This window comes from Naegleria lovaniensis (genome assembly GCF_003324165.1).
Source record: "Naegleria lovaniensis strain ATCC 30569 chromosome Unknown tig027, whole genome shotgun sequence".
In the NCBI taxonomy this organism is placed as follows: Eukaryota; Heterolobosea; class Eutetramitea; order Acrasida; family Naegleriidae; genus Naegleria; species Naegleria lovaniensis.
This window is the reverse complement of record NW_025407849.1, coordinates 415,541-441,375: the sequence shown is the minus strand read 5'-3', so window position 1 is coordinate 441,375 and position 25,835 is coordinate 415,541. Positions and strand designations below refer to the sequence as shown.

The window sequence follows — 25,835 nt, the reverse complement described above, 5'->3', positions numbered from 1 at the left end:
TAATTGACATTATTTTGCCGTAAGCTTGAGGGATATTACTACCTCCCGATTAGCCCTCCTCTCACTGGTTCTCAATACGGCTCAGAGTAATTGGTATTCGTGTTCCAAGACGTTTATTTATATGCGGGCCTTAGACACAATTATTCAACTAGTTCCGATTATTTGGAGATGATTGTCTTCAAAGTGTAAACAATCTGCTTCCCCTTTGTACAGTTTTAAGTGTGATTGTTTCTCCACGTCCTTCAGCCCGCAAGAAGGATTTCGATATCTTATGATCTCTACTCGTGATTGGTCGTGGTATTCAGTTTCAAATGGTGGTCGACTCAATCCAAATACCTTGCTAGACTAGTAGAAACCGTATTGTTCAGAACCATTCAGTTCTTTTCGCTGAGATGGAAAGAGGGTGGCTAAATTAACAAGTTGATTTGGAGGAATAGTTTATAGTTTCTACAAAGATCTGATCTTTTGTATACAGCAAGTAGCGACCTCATTAGCTCCTCTCGCATCTTTAATTTGATCACCACACGTAATCCACAACAGTCTCCAGAAGACCGTTTTTACATTCCCACGCTTCGGCTTTTTGAGTTTAATTTAAGTTTATTGGCTCGTCTTTGTGAATTGAGGTGGTCAAAGGTGAAATGGTCAAACCAAATCAGGTTGGAATGATTCAAATTTCAGTGATCACACGACAAGGTTTTTTCTTTAATGATCACTCGACAAGGTTTTTTCTTTAATGATCAACCTTGCCTAATTAATCCTGGTCAAGGTTTCAACACCTTTTTGTCCTATTCGGATCTTAGCCACCTGACAGTCAATATCTTACGTCAACTCAAATATCCGAATTAATTTGCAACACAATAGACAAATTGACAACACTTTGAAGATCTCCGGTCATAACTGGCGATTTGGTGCATCCACCAATAATTTTCCTCTAAGGAATACCTATATTAATGTCAGCAAAATTATGGGTCGATGGGTGTCAGATATGTGCCTAGTTGCGCTAGACGATGTTGTATTGCAGAAGAGCGATTTCACCTCCATATTTTTTTTTCAATACTCGGAACTAACCCATTAGTTTTCCTCCAATTAATTCCAAACTCTTGTTGTTGTTTACAATGTAGAAACATGATTTGTTCTGAACGTAGTGAAGGGCAGGAATGTTTCGATTGTAAACAATAAAAGAGTTTGGGTTGAGTATTCGAAATAATTTTCATGCTCAAAAAATTTTCTGCATACTAGTACTTCGTCTCCCTTTGCTTTGCTTACTGACTTCCCACCCATCGCACTCCCACCCTTATCATGCTTTCTTAAGCTTTTCAAGTTCCTTTTTCGCTGATCCTTAATGTTCTTGTGGTAAGGAAGGACATTATGACAGTGCGGGACTGCCTTGTTCGAATCTTTTCGACAAGTAATTGAACATTTACTTTTTAACCTTATTTTAATATTTATTTATTTTACATTATTGTGACATTATCACCACCTTTGATACTTGGTTTATTTATGATGATGTGAGTTGATCACAATCCATCTCTTCTTCATCACTTCCTTCTTACTTCCTTGCGTTTCTCTGGTTTTCTCCTTTTTTTCCGCTGAGCGGTTTTTGGAGTTTTTTACCTTCTACACCCCTTTTCAAATGCTCGGGACTCTGCTCAATAAAGTCTAATGACAAAATATGCAGAAAATCCCTCAAACACCAATCCTTTTCCAAAGGATGGATGTTTGGTGAGTTACAAACCCATTAGTTTTCCTCCAATTAATTCCAAACTCTTGTTGTTGTTTACAATGTAGAAACAAGTATCTACAGCAAACTCAAGAAGGCTTTCCCAGCAGGGAAGAAGAATGATGTTGTTAATGATTTAATATCTTGCTACCCCTCTGACCAGTCCAACGAAATTACAAGTAAGAAAGAATTACTCAGAAGAATCAAGGATTTGAGAGTAGTTCCGGAACGGACAGAAGAGGAAGAGGTAGAAGAGGAAGTAGAGGAAGAAGAGGTCTCAAGTGAAGTGCTGTCAAAAAGGATTAGAGAATTAGAAGAAGAGTTAGACTTTATGCGTGATGAGGTTAAGAAAGCAAAGTCATCGGCCGAACGAGACATCAACCAAATCATGGTTGATTTGACTCAACAAGGCGCGTTTTCACAAAGGGATGTCTGTGATGACCAGCTACCAGCGGCCCTAGCTAATGGTCAACGAAATAGGGTTCTCGAGCTACTCAAGAGTGGGAAGAGTATTGATTTGAATCTATTTCAAATAGATTGTATGGCCGAATCTCTTGCCAACGAACGGGTGTCTACTGTTTTTGACCGTAACTCAGTCAGGAAGGAAGAAGTGGAGGAGTTTAGTTCTCTTGGAGCTATTTACAAGATTCTGTTGAAGAAACAGCTCAAGAATAAGGACGAAGATGAAGAGTTGCAACGGGCTATTGACTCAGTCGAGAATCGTGCATTTGTTCTCCTTGCGAGACAGAAGCACCAGCAAGCGGCAGAGATAATTAGTTCCTCTACACTCAACCCGTTGTTGAGAGAAAAAGCGGACCTGTTCTCTTGGGCGCTGAAAGCAGTGGGTAAGAGCGACAAAGATGCAAAGGTGTTGAAACAACAATTGAAAATCCCTACTCCAGAGAAAGATGTTAGCAATATAGTATGTCTATATTGTAAGAAGCCAGGTCACACTAAAGAAACGTGTCGCAAAAAGATGAGGGATGATGAGAAAGCCAATAAACAACGAGGCCCTCACAGTTCTCTCTACGAAATCCTTCAGTTTTTTCCAAGATACTCACATGGAAGAAATTGCCTTCAGGAAGAAGGCTATTCATTCGATTTCCAACAAGTGGAGACAATGGGAAATGATGGGTGCCAAAAAAGAGATTGTGGGTCTTTTGAAAGATGGGGTTCCAATTATGGTCAGCAAGTATTTCATCCCTTACTATGGAAGAGTAGATATATCTCTTTGGTCGAAGGAAGAAAGAGAATTTCTAACGGAAGAGATATGTATGATGTTATCTATTGGTGCATTGGAATTCTTCCAAGGAACTCCGAAGGTGGTGGCCAAGTATCGATTGGTACCGAAGAAAGGAAAGAAGAAATTCAGATTAATTGTGGATCTTCGTCCCCTAAACAAGTATTGTTTGGAGATCCCAAAGTTCAAGTACAAAACTCTGAGCAAGTGTTTGGATCACATTCGCAGTGGTGGGAAAAAGTTTTGTGCTACGTTCGATTTATTATCAGGATATCACCAAGTGAAGGTACGAGAAGAAGATCGAGACAAGATTGTGATCGAATTTATGGGTCATCTTCTTTGCTTCACAGTATTGACATTTGGATGGAATGGAAGCCCATTCTTTTTCACTCAGATAGTAGACGAAGGTGTTCGATTGTTAACAATAGAAGGCTATACATTGTCCAATTATTTGGACGATTTTATGGCTGTGTTATGTATCTCTTACTTAGATTCCTACAACAAGCTTGTTCGATTAAGCTTAAGGCTGGATTTTTATGGATTTGTAAGAGAACCTTCAAAAGGTTGTTTCAAACCTTCCTTAGTCTTTTTATTATTAGGAGCATTGGTAGATCTGAATTGCATGACTCTCTCTATTCCCGAAGAGGGTGTGGAGAAAATAGTTGCTCGATGCAAAAACCTCCTATCAAAAATGCACAGAGAGGAGGCCTTTTCCGCCCGAGACCTTGCCAAGTTGGCTGGCTCTGTTATGTCATATGTACACTGTTTTCAACCAGCCTTAATTGCTCTCAATCCCATTTATTCAAGAATTTTCAAGATGGTGGAGGATGGATGGGATACGCTACACCGTGTGAAAGACCACCAGTTATCGAACGCATTACAATGGATTCTTTGCAACATTCACCATTGGAACGGTCGATTATTTTTGTTTCCGTCATTGATCCACGAACTTTTTTCGGACGCCTCTTTATCCGGCTTTGGTGCTACAATGCCATTATTGAATTTTACCTTACACGGCTCTTGGTCTACTTATGGCATGGATCATATGCATATCAATGTTTTGGAAGCAAAAGCCATTTTTATTGCCATGGAAAAAATCGCTCCCCTTATTCAGGGAAAGTGTTTGAGAATTTTTTCAGACTCTCAAGTGATAGTGTTTTCTTTGCGAAAAGGTCGTTCCAAAAATTCCTTAATTCAAAGGATTGTGGAAGGTATTTGGAGAATAGTATTCCAATACGACATTCAATTAGTTGCTGTGGAATGGTTACCGTCGTCCCAAAATTCGATCGCCGATCAATTGAGCAGGTTGAAAACCACAGAAGAGATGGATTTCGGAGATTGGGAAGTAACCCCAGAGGCATTCGAAAGAGTTCAACATCAATTGCAGGTGAAAGTTCAGTTCGACCGTTTCACCAGCAATTACAACTTCAAGGTTCCTCAATACATGGTGTGGAAGAGGACCAAGAGAGAACAGCCCGCAGATGCATTCAGTTGCTATTGGCCCAAGGAAGAGCTAAATTGGTGCTGCGTGCCGTTCAGCATTATCCAGAAGGTGCTAGAGCATTGCAAGCTTTGCCAATCTCAAATGATACTCGTTCACCCAGTATGGAAGACAAAACCCTGGTGGCCACTACTGCTGGAAGGCAAGGTTCGGTCAGTACCAATGTCTGGAATAGATTTCAGACCCTCTCGGTCAGGGAAATGCGAACCGCAAAAGAAAAGCTCTTGGCTATTAGAGGCGACCCTAATCGACTTTCGGATGACCAACTAACATCAGTTGGTGGACTAATTGAAAAGGCCGGTGCGGGTCGTGAGTCCACAAACACTACGTATGACAGTTATTGGAATCGATTTGTTAAATGGTGCGATGAGAGAAATATTGCAATACCACCCACAGAGATGGATGTTTACAATTTTCTGGTGTGTCTTTTTCTTAAATGTAGGTCCGGAAAAAATTGTAAACTGGCAATGTTTGCTATTAAGAAGCGATGTAATCAGTTCAAATGGATTGACGTGGTGGGTGAACATATTTCATCTCTAGTTGATTGCATGATCAACATGGCACCAGTTTCATACGAGATTGAACGAAACGAGTGGCGTATTATGTACATTGATATGTGGATTCTCGAAGGGTGTAACTTTGTCGACAGGAGAACTTATGTTTTTTATACGACCCTTATGATCATCGGCATCAGGTCCATGTTACGAGGATCTGAGTTGGGTAGTATTTTAACCTCCAATGTGGTAGAAATTAACAAGAACAACATTAACGGAATCAGAATTGTTGTGGAAAAAGTGAAGAATGATTTTAAACGAAGCAAGAAAGGAAGAGTCATCGAAATTGAGGCAACTAACTCCAGGAGATGTCCTGTCGTCTGGCTTAGGTTATGGAAAGTGTGTAACCCTCAAAAGTATTTGTTTGGTGACGACCTTCCCTTATCCACGGCTAAAATTTCGGACATTCTTAGATTTGTAGCAACCAGCCTTAAGATTTCGGGTTCTTTTTCTAGTCATTCCTTAAGAATTGGAGGAGCGTCAGAGGCAGCATTTGCTGGTTTCTCTCACACAGCAATCCAAGCTCTAGGTGATTGGTCCTCCAATGCGATAGATGCGTATTTCAGAGCTGGATTCGCATCTGACAAGAATGTATCTCGCCAGATGGGTTTTTAGCGGTATCTATCCGTTTTACCAACCATCTTTCTGTTGATTTACAACAAATTCGGTAGTAAAAGGGAGTTTTACTGAGGTTTGTTGTAATCAATAAAAGTGGTTGGTTGACTAATTTTTTGAATTTTCACTTTCAAAAAATTTACATTACTTGTGATATGGAACAATTATTATCAATTACTTCGAGAAAGGTGATAGAATCACTTTCTCTCAAAGAATTGAAAAGTACCCACCCTCCTCCCAATCCACCTCTGAAATAAACAAACATAGTTGTGGCTTTCCACAACTCCCTCACCTTTGGGTGGGATGCCTCATGTCTCAACTTGGGATGCCTTATTGCATTGCAATAGGATGCCTCACTTTAGTGGGATGCTCTTTGAACTGAATTCAGTCCAAAGGATGCCTTGGCCATTTGAGCTGGGATGCCTCAATACATTGGGATGCCTTATGATTTTAATCATGGGATGCCTTATTGCATCGCAATAGGATGCCTCACTTTAGTGGGATGCTCTTTGAACTGATTTCAGTCCAAAGGATGCCTCATGGTTTACCATGGGATGTTTAATCAGCGCACGCTTAATAATGTCATCCTGTATGAGACTGATGCATATGTTTGTTGCATCTATTTGTGTTGTACTCTTGCTGAATTACAGGATAGAAAAGGTAATGTAAATCTTATTTATTCAACTATTAGACATGCGCACGCACACGCGGCGAAGAATAAATAATCCGTTTTACCAACCATCTTTCTGTTGATTTACAACAAACCAGTTTATAAAAAAAAGTTCAAACTTTCCTTATTTTTTAATTATTCTTGAGGTCCCGTTGAATTTGAATGTGTGCACACACGATCGAGCTGGTCTGTTTGTGATATTAAACAAATATTCGAATCTTTCTCTCACAAAAAAAACAAACGATCGAGAACTAATCCGTCCCGCATCCATTCCACAACACCATTTCCAGTGAATCTTGGTATCGTTGTCGACAACACCAACAACAACAACAACATCGCCAATACCTATTTTTTCCTCCATACACACACAATTATTCACCATGTGTTGGTCCATGAAAAGTTCATTCCTCTTCTCTTGTTTGGGGTTAGTCATGACCCTTGATCAAGTGAGAAGATTCCTCCAACTCGTTCCCTCGAAATCTCAATCTTCCAACATGTACAAATTCAAAAAGGCTGCTCTCTTTTCCCAAATTCTTCTCTACCTCACGTACTTTTTAATGGAGAGTTTGCAATTTACTCAGTACTATTTCGGCTTGACCGATTCATGCCATACGCAGAGTAATAAGATACTCACCATCATGGCTCATGTCTTGATTTGGGGACAACCACTCGCACAAAATTATTGGTGTTTGAAGAATACATTGAAAGGAAAGACTTTGTACCGATTTACATTGGTAGCTTCTTTCTTGTGCTTGATCGTTTCTTCGATATCTTTGTATTTGGGTTATAATGGTATGATGGGCCATCCTGAGGCTACCAACATCTCTGCTCAAGCCTCTTCATCCTCTAAACTTGAAATAACTTCAGATGCTTACGGAACTGAAAGTCAAGTCAACCACGTACCATTGCAAAATATTGGTACTTCCCTTTGCTCTTATCAAGGCCCTAATCATTTGTATTGGATGTTCCCTTATCATCAATTGTATGGCTATGCTCCTCATTGGTTTACCTGGCTTCTCATTACAGTGTTGCCTCACTTCTTTCGTTATCAACCCGTTGATGACTGGTTCATGTCCAATTATATTATGGGCTTTGGAATATTCTCAGGTTGGGTATTGAGTGTGATTATTTCCTTGAATTTTGGAGTATTCCATGAAATTTGGTCTTATTGGTGTTTGGAGAGTGTGGTAAGTTGTCTGTCATGCATGTTGCAGTTTAAAATTGATCCTTTTCACAATTTCTAATATTTATCATGATGTAATTTTTTTTTCAATTGCATGATCATGACACGATATCATTTCATTAACTAAATTGAAATTCAATACGACTCGTACATGCCATATAGCCTTACCTTGTTTTACCTTACTTGTATAGAATTATTTGGAGAGGAATCATTGGAGGCCCTGATCCCAAACATGGTGCTGCTAATGAACTCCTTCAAAAAGAAAAACTTCAATAAATTTATTACTATTTGCATGAATGAGGTCGTTTCACAAGATTGTAAAATGGATTCTTCAACTTGTCGTCTTCACAAAACCCACACAGTGAAGTCGGTTCGTTTCTTGTCAACCTGAAAAAAATGGCATCATCACAGGACATGTCTACTTTTCCAGTAGATGAGAATCATACCGATTTCTTCAATATTTGGCGTTCCCGAGTGTACACTAAACTCTCAGATCTTGTTCTTGCGTACCGAAATTCAAAATCCGATACCGATTTTCAAAGTATTCGAGATTATTTCTATGAAGCGATTGAAGGCTATTTCACCATCATCAAGGAGAAAACGCCACAAAATTCCACTCAAATGTTACAATTCTTTGACATGTTGAGACAACCCAATGATACAAGATCTATTTTAATGAATGAAAAGTGTTCTGGCTATTATAGAGAGTTGGTCATGAACCCTGAATATGGAGCTAAACTGTCGGAACAACACAATGAGCATTGGACCTTGTTGGCTGCCTTCAACGACTTGTCGGTTTTTCCAGACGAGTTTGTCAAGTGTGGGTATCTACAACTCATGCTCGATTGTGACCTCGTTGGCCGATTCTCCCATCAGCGAACCGTTTTGTTTCAGCTCATGCAAATCTTTCAGAAAATTGGTTCATCACCCCAGCATGCTCCTGTAGTTATTCCACACATGATTCAAATTTTGAGATCCCTTGATACAAGTTCCCATGATTTTAAAACCATGTTGGTATGGGTTCAAAATATGGTGAACGTGAACCGAGATTTGGTGAATCAATTTCCAAACGAATTTGATTGGCTCAAAACATGTTTCTATTCAACAAAAATCAGAGCTGTTAAAGATCTATTGATTAATATTTTTGGAGACGTCTATGAAAGTGAATTTGTGTCGTTCTTCGTTGACTATGCAGGAACAAAGAAAAAGTTTTCATATCTCATCTCAAAGCAAATTGAACCAACTGTGGAGGATATTGCTCGCTTTATTTTAGAAAAATGTGTCGATGACGTTGAATGTGTCACCAAATATGAGTTAGAATTTTATGATGAAGACATTGAGGATTATGTTGAATTTGAGTTTGCAGATCCTCAAATATTCCAAAAACAAGGAGCAGTTGCCAAGTTTAAACTGAAAGCAACGATTGATCAAACAAAAGCAAAACCAAAGCAACCAGAACAAGCAAACCAGAATAATTCGGAGACCTCCAACGTCCCACTCTCAGATAATTCGTCATCCTTGATAGACATTTCAGAAAAAGACCTCGTTAGCGAGCATGATCTCGACGTAAACAATGTCAACATTCAAATGTCAAACATGGACATGTCTGGTATTGTAATGTCAGAATTAGAAATGTCAGTTCAAGAAAAACCTCATCAAAAACCAACTAAGCCAGCTCACCAAGATTCTGGAATTCAATTATCCAACATATCCGGTATTGAAATGTCGGGCATTGTCATGCAATCAGAAATTTCTGGAATTCAAATGTCTGGATTGGGTCAGAGTATGTCTGCCTTTTCTCAATTCGACAATTCCGTCAAACAAGGTGTTGGTCAACTGGATATGCCATCTTTCATGTCATCAAACGAAATTCCAAACAATAACCATCAACACAACATGATGGACAGTGTCATGGGTGACAATAACAATAGTTTATTGAGTGGAAATTTCGATATTGCAGACTCCATCAAGGAGCCAGTGGCTCAAAAAGAAAAATCAGCCAATAAGATTGTCAATGAAACGTACAAGCTTCAACATAGAATTGACTCTAAAGATTCCAATAAGAAAGTATTCACAGCTAAAGATCTTGCAAACAAGTCGGCCCCTCCACTTGTCATCAAATATGTACCAATTCGATCCACCTCCGAGTTCAATCGTTGCATGAAAGAAGGAGTTCAAATGATTCGAACTGGAAGAATCATTTTGCAAAAGAAAATTCCTCTCGCAAATGTATTCGATGTCTTTGAAGAGGAAGATAAGGAATCTAACAAGGCCTCCATTCGTTACATGTGTTTCGCAATGCCTTACTATCCAAAAGGAAATTTACAAGATTTTATTCAGAATCAACACTCAAAGCAACTTTCTCCCACGCTTGTGTTATCCATTTTGCAACAAATTGCCTCTGCCATCAATTTCTTGCACTCTCAAAAAACAGCTCACAAGAATATCAAATTGAGTAACATCTTTATTCAAGACTTGTCACAAAATGATAATGGAGGATCAATAATTTTAGCATTGACGGATTATGGAATTTCACAAGATTTGTCCAACTCCATTGTTCCTGAATTTAAAACTCTTCAAGACTTTTCATCTGATATTGCTCTGGATAAATATCAAAGAGCTGACATTTGGCAGGCAGGTCTCGTTTTTACTCAATTAGTGTGCTGCCTTTCCAATACCACTTCTCTCAACATAGTGAGAGACTCCATTGAAAAGAGTGGAGCAGCTGCCTTGGATTCATTACTTTCAAACAGCAATACTCTCAGTGAATGGTCTTCCAAATTACCCTCTCTCAAGACATTACTCACGAAAATGCTGAATGCTGAACCCAATGAAAGACCAACTTCACAAGAAGTGAGTTCCAATCTCGCTGATTTGTAGAATGCAATTTTATCTCAACACAGATATCTTCTCAACAAATTGAAAATGATCATCGAATTGCTCAATAAGAAAAATTGGAAGAAGAAGAGCCTGACAGTAAGATTATGTATTCAATATATAACATTTTTAAACAATATTAAAACAATGTTGATAAAAGCATTGAAAAGCACATGACGTTCTTTCAAAAGCATCTGTTGAATTCCGAGAGAAATCAACTTCCGATACGTTCAAAAAAAATATTCCAAAGGTTACAACAATTGTCATCATTAAATTCCGATCGAGTAGTAAACAAACACACAGGCCTTTGAATAACAACAACAAGTACTCATACAAACATGGCAAAGGAAGGAGAAGGAGATGAAAGATGGATCGTCAATGATCTCGGCATTACAGGACGCAATGTCGGAAGATGGCACTGGACCGATGAAGATGTTTTACCTTGGTGTAAGAATGAGTTGAAGCAACGATTCAAGAACGTGGAGCTTTTATCCAAGGGAAATATGAGAATTACTACTACCTCATCGGTTACAACAAAAGGTGAAGCCAGCATCATGAATCGTAAGCGCAAGCTTATTGCAATTTATGAATTGGATGTGGAAATTGGATGGACAGGTAAATTATTATTAGGAGATCCATCAGAAATGACGGATGAAGATTCGGAAAAGTGCATTGTGGCCAAAGGAAAAATTAAACTTCCTTACATTTCTCAAGAAATTGACCAAGGAAGTGATTTTGAAATTAACATTGAAATGGATTCAAGCTGCAAGAAGCAAGAACATAAAATGATCAAGGAGGCATTGAGAACTGAAGGTGCCACCACTATTAAGAAAATTGTGAATGAATTTTTATTGGCATTGCGTGACGGAGCAAATGTGAGAGAAAAATATCAACTTTGGGAAGAGCAAGAACAGAATCTCAAAGTCTCCTCTAGTCGTGGCACTTCTTCATCTGAACAACCTCCATCAGAGATTGACCCAGAGACTGGAGTCAGCAAGAATGTGACCGAGGTTGTCCTTGGTGCTGGTGGTGGCCATGTTCCAGAAGAACAAAAGAAGAAGGTCGAGATTAAGATTACAGAAAAATTTAAGGGAGCACCATTGCCAAAGATTTTCGAGTTTTTCACGGAACCAGCTATTATTTCTCAATATACACAAAGTAAGGCTGAGAGTGAAAAGAAGACAGGTGGTAAATTTTCTCTGTTCAATGGCAAGGTCACTGGTACTTTTGTTGAATTTACTCCCAACCAGAAAATTGTTCAAAAGTGGCGATTCGACGATTGGCCAGAGAAGGCCACAAGTACAGTCACTCTTACTTTTACAGATTCAGGAAATGGTGAGACTATTGTGAAATTACATCAAGTCGATATTCCATACAAGGACTCTAATGGCTACTATGTGAAGGAAAAGTTGAGAGTGGATGGACTGAAAACTTCTTTAAGAGAATTAAGATGATGCTTGGAATGGTCATTGGATCCAGTGGCTTTTAACTATTATTTATTAAAAACAATGAATTCATTTGAATAGAGTGTTCTGAGCTTCATTGAATTTAATGTAATTTAAATCGCTTTCTTGGTGCAAATTCAAAGGTTTGGGCCAATCAAAAAAGGCACCAAGAAAATTAAAAAAAATGAACACACTTTCAAGAGAAGACATTTTGTTTCAAGCAGCCACCCGATTTGTTTGTTATCCCTTGTCTCGTGTGCAGACCATCCAACAATCGGGTGTGTTAGGACAGGGAGCAGAGAGTGGAATATTTCAAGTTGTATTGAAAGTTGCGTCTAAACCACCTTGTTCCGGAACAGCTGCTCACAATGATGATGAAAACGATTTGAAAACTGCAAAACAAAATAGAATTGTTTCCGTGTTGAAGAAGATTAATTTTTCATCATTTTGGAAAGGATTTGATGCTCATCTTTTGGCAATTTTAATTCGATTATCAAAAATTGCTCCCAGGATCAGATCAGTCATTTTCTCAAAGCTTAATAACTCTATCTATCTTCCGATAATATTTGATCCTCTATTTACATATCCATTTGAAATGGCTCGTGTTAAATTGGCATCGGACACTTCTCCACAAAACAGAAATGTGATTCAAGTTCTTTCAAAGGTCATTAATAATACTGGACTTGCAGGATTATTCCGAGGCTATCATCTCCATATTTTAGGAATTGCTCTTCACCAAGTTGCATACTTTACTGGTTATAGCTTACTAGGCTCCATTGTACCAGTGAAAAAGGATTCATTTATGGGTGCACTTGTGGTCAGCAACATTGCTTCTACCTTCTCAAGCTTGTTTACTTATCCAATTGTTACAATCATGAGACGGTTGCAATTGGAAGCAGCAGAAGATGAACAAAAAACTTCATCTCAAGGAACTATCCAGACAGCGAAAAACATTATTCAAAAGGAGGGTGTTGCAGCTCTGTACAGTGGATTCCCTCTATTGGTTTGTCACTCGACATTGGCACCACTCACTCTCATGTTTTTAGATATGGCCTATGATTATATTTCAAAAAAGTTTAAGTGAGTTTGTAACATATGTTGGAATGTAAATATCAACGCGCTTTTAATCATGTATTTTAAGGGAATAGAAATGTTAATTAAAATAATTATTATGATTGGAAACAACCAGAAGATGATTGTTTGAACAATTTTTGAACCATATGTTTTGGTGTTGAACCTAGTATCATCTTGTGCTGCGTCGTTCAATGAAAAAACTCCATCTTCAAACAGTGTGTGAGGTTGCAGTGATTTCTCCATACCTATTTGAATGAAATGCAGAGCAAAGAGTTTTTGTCATCTTCGTCATGAAATACAATTACCTTCTTAAGCTTACTGCGACGAAGATCTCCTTCCTCCAACTTTGGCAAGTAAGGGATAGAAAGAATAAGATGGTAAATCGTAATGTTTCGAAATGTTATCTATTTGTGACATTAAACTTTGTCCCTTCTCCTTAATTTCTTGCACATCTTGATCCAGACAAGATCCGTTGAACTTCAATTTAATTTCCAAGAATTCAACCTTGTCTTTGATTGAATTGATCAAATGGTACTTGTTCTGAGCAATATCATAATTCGTCATTTCGTCATTAGGATACGGTGCGAAATGGATGTTGATTGAAATGGAGGTACTAGTTTGTGAACCTAACCATTCTACTTCGTGTTCATATAAAAAGGTCAATAACGAATCTATCAAACAAAAAAAAAAGCATGATTTAATCTCATGCATCTACTTTCCTTACGTATGTTAGCTTGGACCTTCGTATGAAAGGAGTTAGGAGGCACAAAAGATGATATGTTCCTTTCATTCACGATGATAGACTCAGCCGTTAAGAAGTATGACTACGAAACAAAAAGTGATTCCAGTTCCCTTAATTGTACCCTTCTGATTGCTTCAGCTTGACTTTTGCTGTTACCGTCATTCCCAAATCACTCAAATTCGATTACATCAGCCAACAACAGTGTTGAGCACCATTCTCTTGTTCTTCTCACCGTTTTTGTAACAATTGAACAAAAGTACATGTCACTATGAAGAAAAGCTGGCAAGTTTCACTCCCCTGTTGAACCAAATGAAAATGTTTTCCTGTACTGCAAGTGTACAGCTTGGCTGATGCTTGAATGATTTTTTGTTTGGTTGTCGAAATGTCAGTATTGAGTTGTATCCGAGATTGAATGATCAAGTTGAGAGAAGAAATAAGATCTTGCTCCTGTTCATGGAGAATTTCACGTGCTCTCTCGAAAGATTTCCGTATTTCCTCTACTGCCTCTGCATGAAGTTGCTGTATTGCTTCAATGTCATGTGACGAACCACTTTTAATTTCCAAATCAGTAATTCTTGAATCAAGGACCTCAATGCTTGCACGAACATCTCGGCACTCTTTGTCTCTGTCCAACTCGTCAATTGATTTGCAGGAATGAATGTTGTGGAGCGGTGTTCGTGAACATTTGGCACAAATCAACTCGGAACAGTCTGTACACAAAATATCCACAGGTAGCTCATGGATGGGACACAAAGGAGTTCCTTTTTCTGCTGCAGCTCTCAAATAAGAACTAGTGGGAGTTGAAACGCTGCTACTTGTGGTGGTTTTTTGAAAGGATCGTTTTGTGGGACTGAAAGCAGAGTTAAATGTTGAATGTGAAAATGCATGAGTGTTTGTTCTTGTATGTGGAGAACCAAAGTGATTGTTCCCAGAAAATCTTGAATCTTTTGCAATTGGACTTACAGGTCCTGAGGACGACAGAACAGAGTTATGCTTGGTGGGAGATGAGTTTAAAAAAGAACTGCTTGGAAGTTGAATGGGAAATTCCATCTCAGAGGGGATCGATGGAGCTTTTTTAGATGGAGAATAACCCACCTCTTGGTTGATTGTTGGTAGAGCTACCTTCGGAGAAGCAGTTTGATGAGATCCAAGACTGATTTTTGCATGAAATTCATCTTCCTTCTTATTCATGGCTAAATACTTTGAATTAAGGGAAAGCCCAAACCGGGACTCATTATTTCTTTCTTGGAAGTTAGATTGAGCATTCCCTCCCCCAACAGACATGTTGCACTGTTTTCTCGAGTAATTATTATTCAGAGTGCTACTATTGTTTCGGTTCGGGCTTGAATCCAACACTACCCCAACGCTTTCCTGATTCATTTGACGATAGCTGTTGTTTAGCCCTTGAAACTGTTGTTGTTGCATTATTGAACCATTCTCAACGTTCGTCGTGTGATTATTGTTCACCAACAGGGCGGAGGAGGAGGCAATTCATCTCTGCCAGAGTAGCCACTATTCACCGATGACAAGGAAGTATCATCCAATTGAGAGCGCGTAAAAGGTGGAGATTGAATCATTTTTTTTGTTAGTTTATCAGCTAACCCTTAGCAAATTTACAGCTTGACACCAGTTGATAACTCCTCCTTATTGACTGACAACATGTGGTGAGAAACGATCATGTAGATGCAATCCAAAGCTGCGGAAACTGAGGTTGATTCGTTCCTTCGATATTTTACTACTCGAGAGAGATCTCTCAACCAACGTCCTTATTACAAAAAAAGTGTGCCTCTCCCGCAAGGTCTTTTCACTAGGGAAACACCATCATGAGCAAGCGAGAAATAATTTCAAGATACGACGAATAGGCAAGAACAATATCAACAATATGATGATCATTTTCTCATTACTTTCCACACTCTGAATCCAATTGTACATTCTTAAACAACAATCTAATCCCGAGCATCAACCACACAATATATCATTCCCAAAATGATTAAAATTCACCAGGATAGAATATTCATGGATCATCATCAGGCACTCAAACCTGGGCACGATGATCTCACAAATAATTCCTCCCATTTAGATATCATCAGAAAAAAGCATTCTCAATCAGCCTTGGCAAAATTAGTTTCTTCGAGTTCTCCCAAACGTTTCAAAACTACCAATGTGAGCGCCTCGCTCTGTAACTCACCTCAATTCTTCCGAAATCCTTCTGAAGCAAATGTTTCAGTGATTGGAGAATCAGGAAGAGAGGTCCATTCCTTACAATCAGCTCTGAATAAGATGCATATATTAAATGAGGCTTCCGCTTCCTCCTTAAAACATCCCAACGCCAAGCTTCCGAACCTGCATAAACATCGTTCCCTGAAAGAGGAGATCACGCTTCAAGACCAAACCATTTCTTTCAATATGAACCCCATGATTCATCCATCATCCTCAATGGGGTTACTTACAGCTAATGATGAAATGAAGACTCCCAACATCAAAGAATCAAAGACACATCAAGATGTAAAAACACAATCCAAATCTCAACTAACATTAGAAGGATCATCCATTGATATCTCAACTTCTCCATTTGAATTTCCCTATGTAACCATGAAGAACGGCATGCAATTAGATAAGAGTTTTGAGAAATCACAGCAAGAACAGCAGCAGGTAATTGAGGAAAAGGGTCCCTCAGCAACAGACTCAAATGTGACCAACCAAGAATTAACAGGAGCTCCTGAATCTGCTCCCTTGCCTGAAACACTATTGGCGACGACACAACCAGAGATCTTAGAAACAGCTCCATCAAGTAATGTAGAACCGCCACCTTTGACTTCAACGTATCAAGAAGAACCAATTACAGCGCAAGAAACCATCCGATTAGAGCATCTTCCAATTCCACAGCGACAATGCGAAAAACCTCCTCAACCCGCTCAAACATACGTGTTTCCATACGAGATTTCAAACAAGAAGAAATCCATTGATGTTGTCATACCCTCACTGACATATCCTCAGCAAGACAACAAGGAAGCGTTTGAAAGATTTTACAGATCCGTTTCGCCAAACAATAATAACAAGAGTCACCAAGCTGTTCCACGTCCTCCTAAATATGATGCTCATTTGCAACCATTGTCAGCACCAGTATATGACAAGAATTATCATCGGATGATGGAAACTTCTTCAAACGTTCCGTCGTCGCCTAGATATGATTTGGATGGAACTTACTGTCGCAGTTCAGTTAGCATGTCAACAGAGAAGAAAAAGCAAGACTCTTTTAAACTTCCAAGCATTTTCAAGAAAGAATCAACCAGTGATGTCAGAAAAAGCGATCACCTCATTACTCTAGACATTGATGCTTCCCTTTTTACAAATATCGACTCAAAACCTCCCTTTGTAAATACTGCCATTGAAAAAGCCTCCACACCTCTGAATGCAAATAGAGACAATAGCCCAACATTGGCGTTCACTTCTTTAAACAAAGTTATACATGCTAAGGTTCTTGGAATGCAAGATCAAACAAGTTCAAACAATGGAAATCCCTCCCTGACGCTGCTCACACCAAACGATATTCACCTATACAAGTAATGCGACAAGAACAAACAACATCACCATTTAAGAGTGTCAATAATTTTCATGGTAGCACAAAAAAGCCCTACAATGGTTTGATTGACGCCACTAATTACAAGAGAAGAACTGTAAAGAAGAAATAATTCCAATCTCTATGGAACAATTCACAAGAGACATCTTAATTGTCATTGTAAAATGATAAAATAGTGTTTAATGTTCGTGGTGGTCTATTTTCTCTTTGGAATGAGGTTGATAAAAGTGATAGGTAAAACCACTTGAATCTCTCACAGGCTGTTTTTGTCGATCGAATTGATGAAATTTCCAACCAGCTGACGAGTTGGAGTTGTTTTTCTCTGACGCAAAATTGTTGCAAGTCGAACTGTTTTGGCTTGCCTTTTTGCCGGAAGGAATTGAATAACCTCCATCACAGAATGTAAAAACTGTTGAGGAAGAACTTGTTGTGGAATCAGCTCGAGATTTGGATTTCTGGGAGTTGGAGGCAGGTGATTTGTATCGTTTCGAGGTTGTTGATTTGACATCACCATTGGTATTTATAGGGAGTGGGGATGGAGCTTTTTGATCCTTCGTCGTTGTGTTTTCTTGTTTACATTCGTGTGCATTGGATGGAGTGGTTGTGGAAGGAGCTTCTTGGTGGGTGGCACTCTTAGTCGATTCTTCAGTAGGAACATTCAGTTTTTGTTTGTTTCTGGAGATTCTTCGCAATGACTTTTTCACAACTGCTGGTTCTGTGTTTGCAGAGGAGTTTCTTGTGTTTGCAGCATTGGAGTTGTTTCCCAAAAACAATGGAGGTGGAATGATCACATTCTTTGCTTGCTGATGAACAGTCGTTTCAGTGCCATTACCGACATGACGTGATGTCACTTCCGTTTGAATGGGAAAGAGAGCAATCGTTCCAACTCCGTTCACACCTGCTGGAGTGAAGAATGTTGTTGATGTCTGTGTGGTTTGTGATTGGATTGTTGTTGCAATAGTACTTGCAGCGCTAGTTTCACAGCCCAATGAAGAGAAAAAGTTATCCTCAAGCAATGCTGAACTTGTGGGTGTGAAACCTTCCATCATTAAGGAAAGATCAGCAGTCATGGCAGTGTCACAGCAAGCACTGTCTTTCATACTGTATTCTTCCTCACCTAATACAGTGGTTGACATTTCAAACAAGTCTGTCGTGGTCTCTTCACTCGTCGACGAAGAAGGAGAGAAGGAAGAACAACTACTACTACTACTGCTCGTCATTGTGTTCGATGAATGACAACAATCCGTGCTTTCACAACCTGCAAAGGATGCTGACAATTCTTCTTCTTTTAAAAAGATGTCATCATTTTCTTGACCTCTAATCTGTGATGCGTCGCTTTCTGAAAAACATTGATCAAGAAGAGTGGAAAACTTTTCTGGAGTCGAACAAGAGGAGAATAGTGGAGGAGGTGTGGCCAATCGTTGTGAAGTACTCTCGGCCACAGAAACAACAAGTGGTGGCAAACCATTACAACTCATCGTTGGTTTGGAAATGGAGGAGGCGGAGGATGGTTGGGAAGTGGAAATAGGTGGTAAGGTGATTGTCTTTTGTGGCTTTCTCAATCGTCTCATCTTGGAGCGAGGTGGTTGGGATGTAAGGTGAGCCTCGGAGGTTGTTGGCAAAAATGAGGCCGGAGCGGAACGGGAGGTTTCCAACTCCGAAAGTTTCCGTTTGAGAGAAGGCGAATCTTGGACGACCGCTCCGGTCATCGATTCAAGAGAGGATGCTGATGATGAGTTTTGAATCACCATCATGGGCATCATCCAATACAACTGAAGAGATTGATTCGTCAAGGCATTACTCTGAAGAAATTGAATGGAATTAATGTTCGTAGGGAATGTTTGTGCTGTTTCAACAAAGGTGAATTCATTCACTGGTTGTTGTTGTTGTTCTTGTTGTTGCAAATGATCATTTCCAAACAATGTTTCTCCTTCATCAACAATGACTGTACTCTGTGATGATACCACACCATTTACTTGTGTTTGTTGTTTCATCGTTTCCATGAGAGTATTACGGTCGTTATGGTTGGATGAAAGGCTGCTTGTCTTATTCGTGGTCGAGGCCGTCATGAGGTGGTTGCGGTGGTGGCCCGAAGCAGCAGTCGATTCTTTTTCTTTGGGATCTTGAACCAAATGAATCATTGCAGCAGCAGAAGCAGCACAACGAGGAAGACCATTCACAACAGGGTTGCGGGCTTTGAGAGAGGGATCATGGAAGAAGTAGAGAGTAACATGATGATGATGAATCAATAGATGGATTCCTAGAGAGAGAGTGGAGAAATGGGTAATGTTGTTGTTGTCGGATGATAAGTCGTGAATGTAACAATATAATAAAACGAAAGGAAGAAGGTAATGAAAGAAATCCAAGTTCCTAACAAAAGAATTGGGTAATGTTCTCTAACAAACAATGAAGATGGTACTGAGTTCAACGCACAAGTTTTCTTCTCAACCCTTGAGACTTGAGAGTTAAGGAATATAATTGAAGTGCTTGAAAACTAGATTCAATATTTGAGAGCGATATCGGAATGATAGGGAAGAATGTATATATCAATTCGGAGTGTGAATGCAAACCAAGAGAGAGAACTACTTGCAACAGTAGAGCTCAAAACCAAATGTTGGTTAAGAGGCTCACAAGAGGCTTCTTCTTCAAAGCAACCGTCGTGGTTGTTTCAGCTAATTTTATTTGTTATTCATTCGTGAAGCGTTGAAAACGGAGTGAATTTATGGGAGTTTCCAAGCGCCGCTGATCGATGAATTTGTCTTTCGACGTTGAGATTCTTCTAATGCATTAAATTTGTTTAATTTTCTAAAGTTGGAGATGTTGATAAAGTTGGAAGAGTTGATATTTTTGAGCCAACGGCCGATTTACAATGTTTGAAAATTTAGTGTTGAAATTCAACATAAGGTTCAAACGGGAGAACGGGATTTTGTTAGAGTAAGGGAAATGGATCTTTTCCGAATTTAACGAACAGACTCAAATATCCACAAACAACGGCAAAGAAGGCATTAAATAGGAATAGCTCAGTGAGCTTGTTACACTTGACATTGGATCAATGGTCTTGAGGAGGGTAGTCTTTTTTTTTTTTTGTTTGTGCTGCCAAGTTGTGGAAGTTGTAAAGTGTTTAAAGAACAAAAAATGTCATTCCTCTTCCCTACCACATTTCCCTCTACGAATCAACACACACATCATGTGGAGTTTCCGACTTTTGCATCCATTGCTTCAGTTTCGGAGATTTCTCATCTTGCATTTGTTAGGCTTGATCGTCGAGTTTTAGCATTGGATGATTCCATGATGATAATGAATGATCATCATCACAATAGTGATCACACAGCGTTATTGGAACAACCCGAAGATTGTCAATATTTATTATCCTCCACTATGATGGTACTATTTGTTGTTGGAAAATTTATGGAGGAGACAATTTTCAATCTCTTGTACGAGCACATTTTCTTTTTCAATTCCGAACCACCAATACTTGTGAAGAGGATGATGGAGTGGGAGTACTATATTTTGCTTGTGATCCAGAAACTGGAGCTGTGTATAGTGCCAATACGGATGGTACAATTCGACAACATTTTCCATTCCGAGCTCTCAAAAAGTACAAGAGAAATTTAATGCAAAAAACTCATGATGATCATCACCATAGCCATTCGAATTCTTCTTCTCCCTATTTTGCCATTCACAATTCAGGACTCAATTCTATGATGATCAACAAATGATGACCTATAATTTTATTCAGGAAGACCAAACAGATTTTATGACCATCTCAACCACCGATGATATGAATGGTGAGATTGGTATGGATCAAACTCATGATTTTATTGGGAATGAGGATGGTAGTGTCAGTAAGGATGACAACGACGTGAATGAACCACACACAAGCTCATGTGCTGAAAAACAATCCTTTACTCATTATTCAAACAATCAAAACAAGCAAATTCTCTCGAACAAGAACATTCTCACTGTTTCGAACAAAATTATTGGGGCACATGCAGATGCTGTAAACCATGTCTTTTATGTGCAAGAAGAAAAATGCATTATTAGTGCAGGATGGGACGGATATGTTAAAATTTGGGATCTTACAGATTCCGACGAGGATATGGCCTTATTAATGGAGATTAATCTTCATGGTTGCATCACAGCCATGGATGTTAAATATCCTCTCATGATTGTATCCAGTCAACCACGTAATATTGTATTGTTTGATTTACATCAACCCAACATTCCTATGAGATCTTGGAAGAGTAGTTTGAAAAGTGAGACACAAAAACATTGTTTGAAATTATTCCCAGATCGTATTGGTTTTGCATACAGTACAGTTGAAGGAAGATGTTCAATCAGCCACATCGACAGTGCTCATGCCTCATCGAATTTCATTTTCAAATGTCACAGAACTGCTCAAGATGTTTTCCCACCTAATTCCATTGATTTTAATCCTGTATTTGGAACGTTTTCAACCACTGGAGGTATGTTCTCATTGAAAATTTACGGAAATTCATTCTCAACTTTGGTACTGTCGCGACACTTATTTCAATGATATCGATGATAACCACAAACGATGACGTGACAAATATTGTTAAAAACACATCTTTAGGTGATAAGAAGGCTTTTTATTGGGACAAGGACTCTAAACAAAAACTCTATACCTCAGAGACCTATCAAAGACAAGTAGGAGTGGGAGTTTTCAATGATACTGGATCACTTTTTGCCTATGTCATTCAATACGACTATAGCAAAGGATGTTATGGATTGGATGAAAATGCTAGTGCTGACCGAGTGGGCATTGTCATTCATCAACCATCGTCTGAACATATCAAGAATAGAGGCACCCCTCATTACAAATCAGCTCTCGTCCAAAAAAACTTGTGAATTAGCATAGAATTTTTCACATACAATTTAATGAGACATGGGATCTTGTTATGTTGGTTGAATTTCATTGGAATGGTCGTTAATTGCACAAACCAGTCACTCATGACAATTTTCATTCCACAATTATGTTAAATATTTATTTCACCATTCTACAAATTTGGTATTTGAGCTCAGTAAGTGTGTAAATAGAAAATGACCAATTTTTTTTAATCATGTCCAACTATAAACATAACCACATCAGAAATTACTCCAAAATGAGTGTAATTTGTTTGAAATAGTAGTTGTGTATTCTCTCTCAGCGACAGTGCTTTTATACTCGAGTTTAAAGTTTCCTTTGCTTGTTTTATCGGTAAGAAATTTTCAAATAATTATTCTAGTCGAACATCCATAACAACACAAGTCTTTTATTGTTCGCTAAATTAGGAGAAGAACAATTCGCAACAACAACAACTCGTATATATATCATGAGTGATATCATCAACCCTCTGCCATTGTTTCCAACGTGCAACAAAGCCCCTTCTTTACCAATGGTGGAGTGTTCGTCACCATTGGTATCAACTTGATTCTTTTCGTAGTCTTCACACTCGTATATTTTTGTTGTTTACGTGGATGTACTATTTTCAATGTGAAGAAGAAGAAGATTCTGCTAAAAAAGTGTTTGAATCGAGAGGGCGAAATATTTCGTACCACTTCACAGATTAATCCCAAAACGGCGTATGATATTTCACCTAATTTGACGACGACAACGACGCCTACTCAGCCTCTTCACGACGAGAAGAACATGAATACTCTCAAAACAAGAATGTTATTATTACCAAGAAGAATGATGTCACGAATCATCAACAAATAAGCACTTCTGCTGCACAAGGAGATGCCTCACAACCAGCCTTGCCAATATCTACCCCTCCAGCCACAGAACGAAGCTTGTTTCATGACAATTGTAGCTATGTCGAAGTCAAAGACATTGGAAAGAACACAAGGTCGTATTGGAAATTAAGAGGAATCTTCTTGTATCGCATCATGATGAGTCTTCTCGAAGCTCCATTCCAAATGATGTATACCATTGTGAAAAAACGAAAAAGACTCGACTCGTCATCATTGCCATCAACTTTTAAAACTTCTCCATTTTCACAATCTGAAAAAGATGAAAAACGAGTATTAAGATTTTACGGACGAGATGTTTTAACCTATTTGAAATTTCATCAATTATTATGGTGGGGACTACTCATTCTCTTGCTCTTGTATAGCGTCTTGCTGTATCCCATTCATATTTCACAACAGAATCAATTGGATCCCATTCAAAGAGAAAAATTCACGACCAATAGTACTGGCTTGAAAGTTGGAGCTAATGATCAATTCCTAGTCATTTCCTCCATTAACACAGTTCTTAAGTTACCTGGAGTTTTAGTGGTTCATGTCTTGCTCACCATATTTTCAGTGGCATTGTGGCTCTTTTTGATGGGTTTTCTCTTTTTACATGATCCTGCATTGAAGACATTTAATTATCGAGGATGTGATCAAGAAGGTGTGTATGGTTCTTTTTCACCTTATTTGGGATGTTATGCCGGTTGTGATTTTTATTTACAGGCTCAAAACATGGCATTGGGATGTCCTCATGATGAAACACATTTTTCACAACTCGTCTCTCCATTCACTCTCGAAATTCACAACATTCCCAAACATTTCACAAATAAGGCATTGTTTAAGGAAGCCATGCAAAAGATTTTTAGTGAATACTCACGTAATGTAAATGCTCCCAAGAATACAGAAATTGTCTCGGCGTATCATGTCATTAATTATTCACAACGAGACAAGTTGCAAACCAAGTTCGAGAAGCAATTGGAACATTTAGAAGCCTACAATTGGTTAATGAAAAAGAGTGAAAAAAGACCAAAGAAATTGGTCTTTCTCGAAAAGAAGGACGACTTGGAAATGAGACCTCCTCCGTCACCCTCGCATCATCCACTACGAAATACCACAAATTCAGAAGATGAAAACTCACACAAAAAACGAAAATTTGTCCAACGCGTGGATGCCATCTCATACACCAAACGAAAAATCATTGAACTCTATAATCAAATCATGTTGATTGAAGACGAATTGGACTATTCCAGTAATTATCCCAATCGTGTGAATAGTCCAATTGTAGGAAGTGGTATTGGTTATGTGGTTTTTGCATCGCGTGAAGCTTTCAAAAATGCTCTCAAGTACGCTTCTGTAGGAGGTTACATTCAAGCCTATAAGAGAAAAGTGAGAGATGAGAATGGTGAGGAAATTGAATATATTCTGACTCGATCAGAACGAAATGCTCTTCCTGCTGTCAACACAGGACATGCTTCAGAAGGAAAAGTCAGAAAAGTTCACATGAGAGCATTTTCAACAAAATACGAACAACCTGATATTAACTGGAATTCACTCTATGATCGATATGAACAATCATGGATCAAACCTGTCATCATTCGAATGGTCATCTTTATTCTCATGTTGCTCATCTTGATATTTTTAACAACACCTGTCACCATCCTTTCAAGTGTCGATGCATTGTTTACCATCCCTCAAATACGAGCAGTGATTGATCAAATTGTGAGCTTTGGAGGACCAATGGCTGCTTTCTTTTTCCAATATTTGCCTTCCATCTTGTTGTTGTTGACTTCTGCACTGATTCCTGTGCTCATTGTGTTTTTAACAAAATTTGAAAAATTTAAAACCTATGGCGAGTATAAGAGAACTTTATTGAGAAGAATGACCATCTTTCTGTGGCTCAACACTTTCATCTTTCCAACCCTTGTATTGACTTCATTGGATGGAGTGACGAACTTTTTTACCAAACCCAACAATTGGAGTGTGGTCTTTTCGAATTTATTTATGGCTGATAATGGATCATTGTTTATGAATTTTATATTGAACAAGACCTTGTGGGGATTAACATTTACAGTCATTCCATTGGTTGCTTTGATCATGTATTTAATAACGACTCGATGCACCAGTCATTTCTGGAAAAAGAAAGGATTCAAAGCATTTCACAGAAATGTGAAACCCAAAGACAAGTTAAAATCTGCTGAAGGTCCTGCCCTATCTCTCGAATCTCAATATGCAACCACTTTTACTGTATTTGTAATCATGATGACCTTTAGCGCATTTTCACCCTTCATTTTGTTGGTTGGATTTGTGTATTTCACATTACGGTATATTGTGGATCGATTTACGATTGCACGAAATTATTCACATCGTCGAGTGCAACACTCACTCAAGAAACAAACCCATTACATTACGAGTAATGCTCCAACAACAGGTGAAACGGCAAAGTATTCAGAAAGTACTACTATATTGACAAGTCATGTTTCAGAAGTGGAAATGAATATTCAGAACGATATTGTGAGACAGCCCTTTGGAAGTATATTTGGATTTAAATCGGATTATGTGGCTCATAGAAGATACATGGTGACCTTAGTGGAATTATTGTTGGTTGCCTTAATTTTGTACACGATTTACAGCATGCTGTTTTATGCGAGCAAGTTATCTCAAAGTGCTGTTTTCATTTTCCATATTACCATGATGGCATTGTTGACAGCCGTTTTGTTATTGTCGTGTGTTGTTGTGAATCTTGTCCATAAGCGAATTATTAAGAAGCGTCGACAGTCCAAAGAGAAAGCATTATCAGTCCATTCGCATTATGCCAACGATTTTTATAGTCCAAAATTCTATTGGGATTATAAGAATATGCTTAATGAGACGGTGACAAATTTGTAAAGATTGTATTGAATC

At 38.6% G+C, this 25,835-nt stretch overlaps 10 protein-coding genes across 10 annotated transcripts; 8 read left to right on the top strand and 2 right to left on the bottom strand.

Annotated features, from left to right (window-relative positions):
* Window positions 1-1,662: 1,662 nt before the first annotated feature.
* C9374_006464 (uncharacterized protein) lies at window positions 1,663-5,630 on the top strand (the record flags this gene model as incomplete). Its single annotated transcript, XM_044696327.1, has 4 exons — window positions 1,663-1,722; window positions 1,884-3,246; window positions 3,311-4,392; window positions 4,500-5,630. The coding sequence occupies 4 exons, from the start codon at window positions 1,663-1,665 to the stop codon at window positions 5,628-5,630; spliced, it is 3,636 nt and encodes a 1,211-aa protein (XP_044547155.1).
* Window positions 5,631-6,680: 1,050 nt separating this feature from the next.
* C9374_006463 (uncharacterized protein) lies at window positions 6,681-7,759 on the top strand (the record flags this gene model as incomplete). Its single annotated transcript, XM_044696326.1, has 2 exons — window positions 6,681-7,487; window positions 7,646-7,759. 2 exons carry the CDS (start codon window positions 6,681-6,683, stop codon window positions 7,757-7,759), a joined length of 921 nt encoding a protein of 306 aa, XP_044547154.1.
* A 120-nt stretch (window positions 7,760-7,879) lies between these two features.
* On the top strand, window positions 7,880-10,363 carry C9374_006462 (uncharacterized protein; the record flags this gene model as incomplete). The annotated part of the gene is made up of 1 exon (XM_044696325.1): window positions 7,880-10,363. The coding sequence occupies one exon, from the start codon at window positions 7,880-7,882 to the stop codon at window positions 10,361-10,363; it is 2,484 nt and encodes an 827-aa protein (XP_044547153.1).
* Window positions 10,364-10,698: 335 nt separating this feature from the next.
* C9374_006461 (uncharacterized protein) lies at window positions 10,699-11,814 on the top strand (the record flags this gene model as incomplete). The annotated part of the gene is made up of 1 exon (XM_044696324.1): window positions 10,699-11,814. One exon carries the CDS (start codon window positions 10,699-10,701, stop codon window positions 11,812-11,814), a length of 1,116 nt encoding a protein of 371 aa, XP_044547152.1.
* A 175-nt stretch (window positions 11,815-11,989) lies between these two features.
* Window positions 11,990-12,889, top strand: C9374_006460 (uncharacterized protein; the record flags this gene model as incomplete). Its single annotated transcript, XM_044696323.1, has 1 exon — window positions 11,990-12,889. The coding sequence occupies one exon, from the start codon at window positions 11,990-11,992 to the stop codon at window positions 12,887-12,889; it is 900 nt and encodes a 299-aa protein (XP_044547151.1).
* A 960-nt stretch (window positions 12,890-13,849) lies between these two features.
* Window positions 13,850-15,001, bottom strand: C9374_006459 (uncharacterized protein; the record flags this gene model as incomplete). The annotated part of the gene is made up of 1 exon (XM_044696321.1): window positions 13,850-15,001. The coding sequence occupies one exon, from the start codon at window positions 14,999-15,001 to the stop codon at window positions 13,850-13,852; it is 1,152 nt and encodes a 383-aa protein (XP_044547150.1).
* Window positions 15,002-15,607: 606 nt separating this feature from the next.
* On the top strand, window positions 15,608-17,188 carry C9374_006458 (uncharacterized protein; the record flags this gene model as incomplete). Its single annotated transcript, XM_044696320.1, has 1 exon — window positions 15,608-17,188. One exon carries the CDS (start codon window positions 15,608-15,610, stop codon window positions 17,186-17,188), a length of 1,581 nt encoding a protein of 526 aa, XP_044547149.1.
* Window positions 17,189-17,380: 192 nt separating this feature from the next.
* Window positions 17,381-19,270, bottom strand: C9374_006457 (uncharacterized protein; the record flags this gene model as incomplete). Its single annotated transcript, XM_044696319.1, has 1 exon — window positions 17,381-19,270. One exon carries the CDS (start codon window positions 19,268-19,270, stop codon window positions 17,381-17,383), a length of 1,890 nt encoding a protein of 629 aa, XP_044547148.1.
* Window positions 19,271-20,916: 1,646 nt separating this feature from the next.
* On the top strand, window positions 20,917-22,070 carry C9374_006456 (uncharacterized protein; the record flags this gene model as incomplete). The annotated part of the gene is made up of 2 exons (XM_044696318.1): window positions 20,917-21,667; window positions 21,796-22,070. The coding sequence occupies 2 exons, from the start codon at window positions 20,917-20,919 to the stop codon at window positions 22,068-22,070; spliced, it is 1,026 nt and encodes a 341-aa protein (XP_044547147.1).
* A 125-nt stretch (window positions 22,071-22,195) lies between these two features.
* Window positions 22,196-25,820, top strand: C9374_006455 (uncharacterized protein; the record flags this gene model as incomplete). The annotated part of the gene is made up of 3 exons (XM_044696317.1): window positions 22,196-22,243; window positions 22,312-22,330; window positions 22,831-25,820. 3 exons carry the CDS (start codon window positions 22,196-22,198, stop codon window positions 25,818-25,820), a joined length of 3,057 nt encoding a protein of 1,018 aa, XP_044547146.1.
* Between the last annotated feature and the right edge of the window lie 15 nt (window positions 25,821-25,835).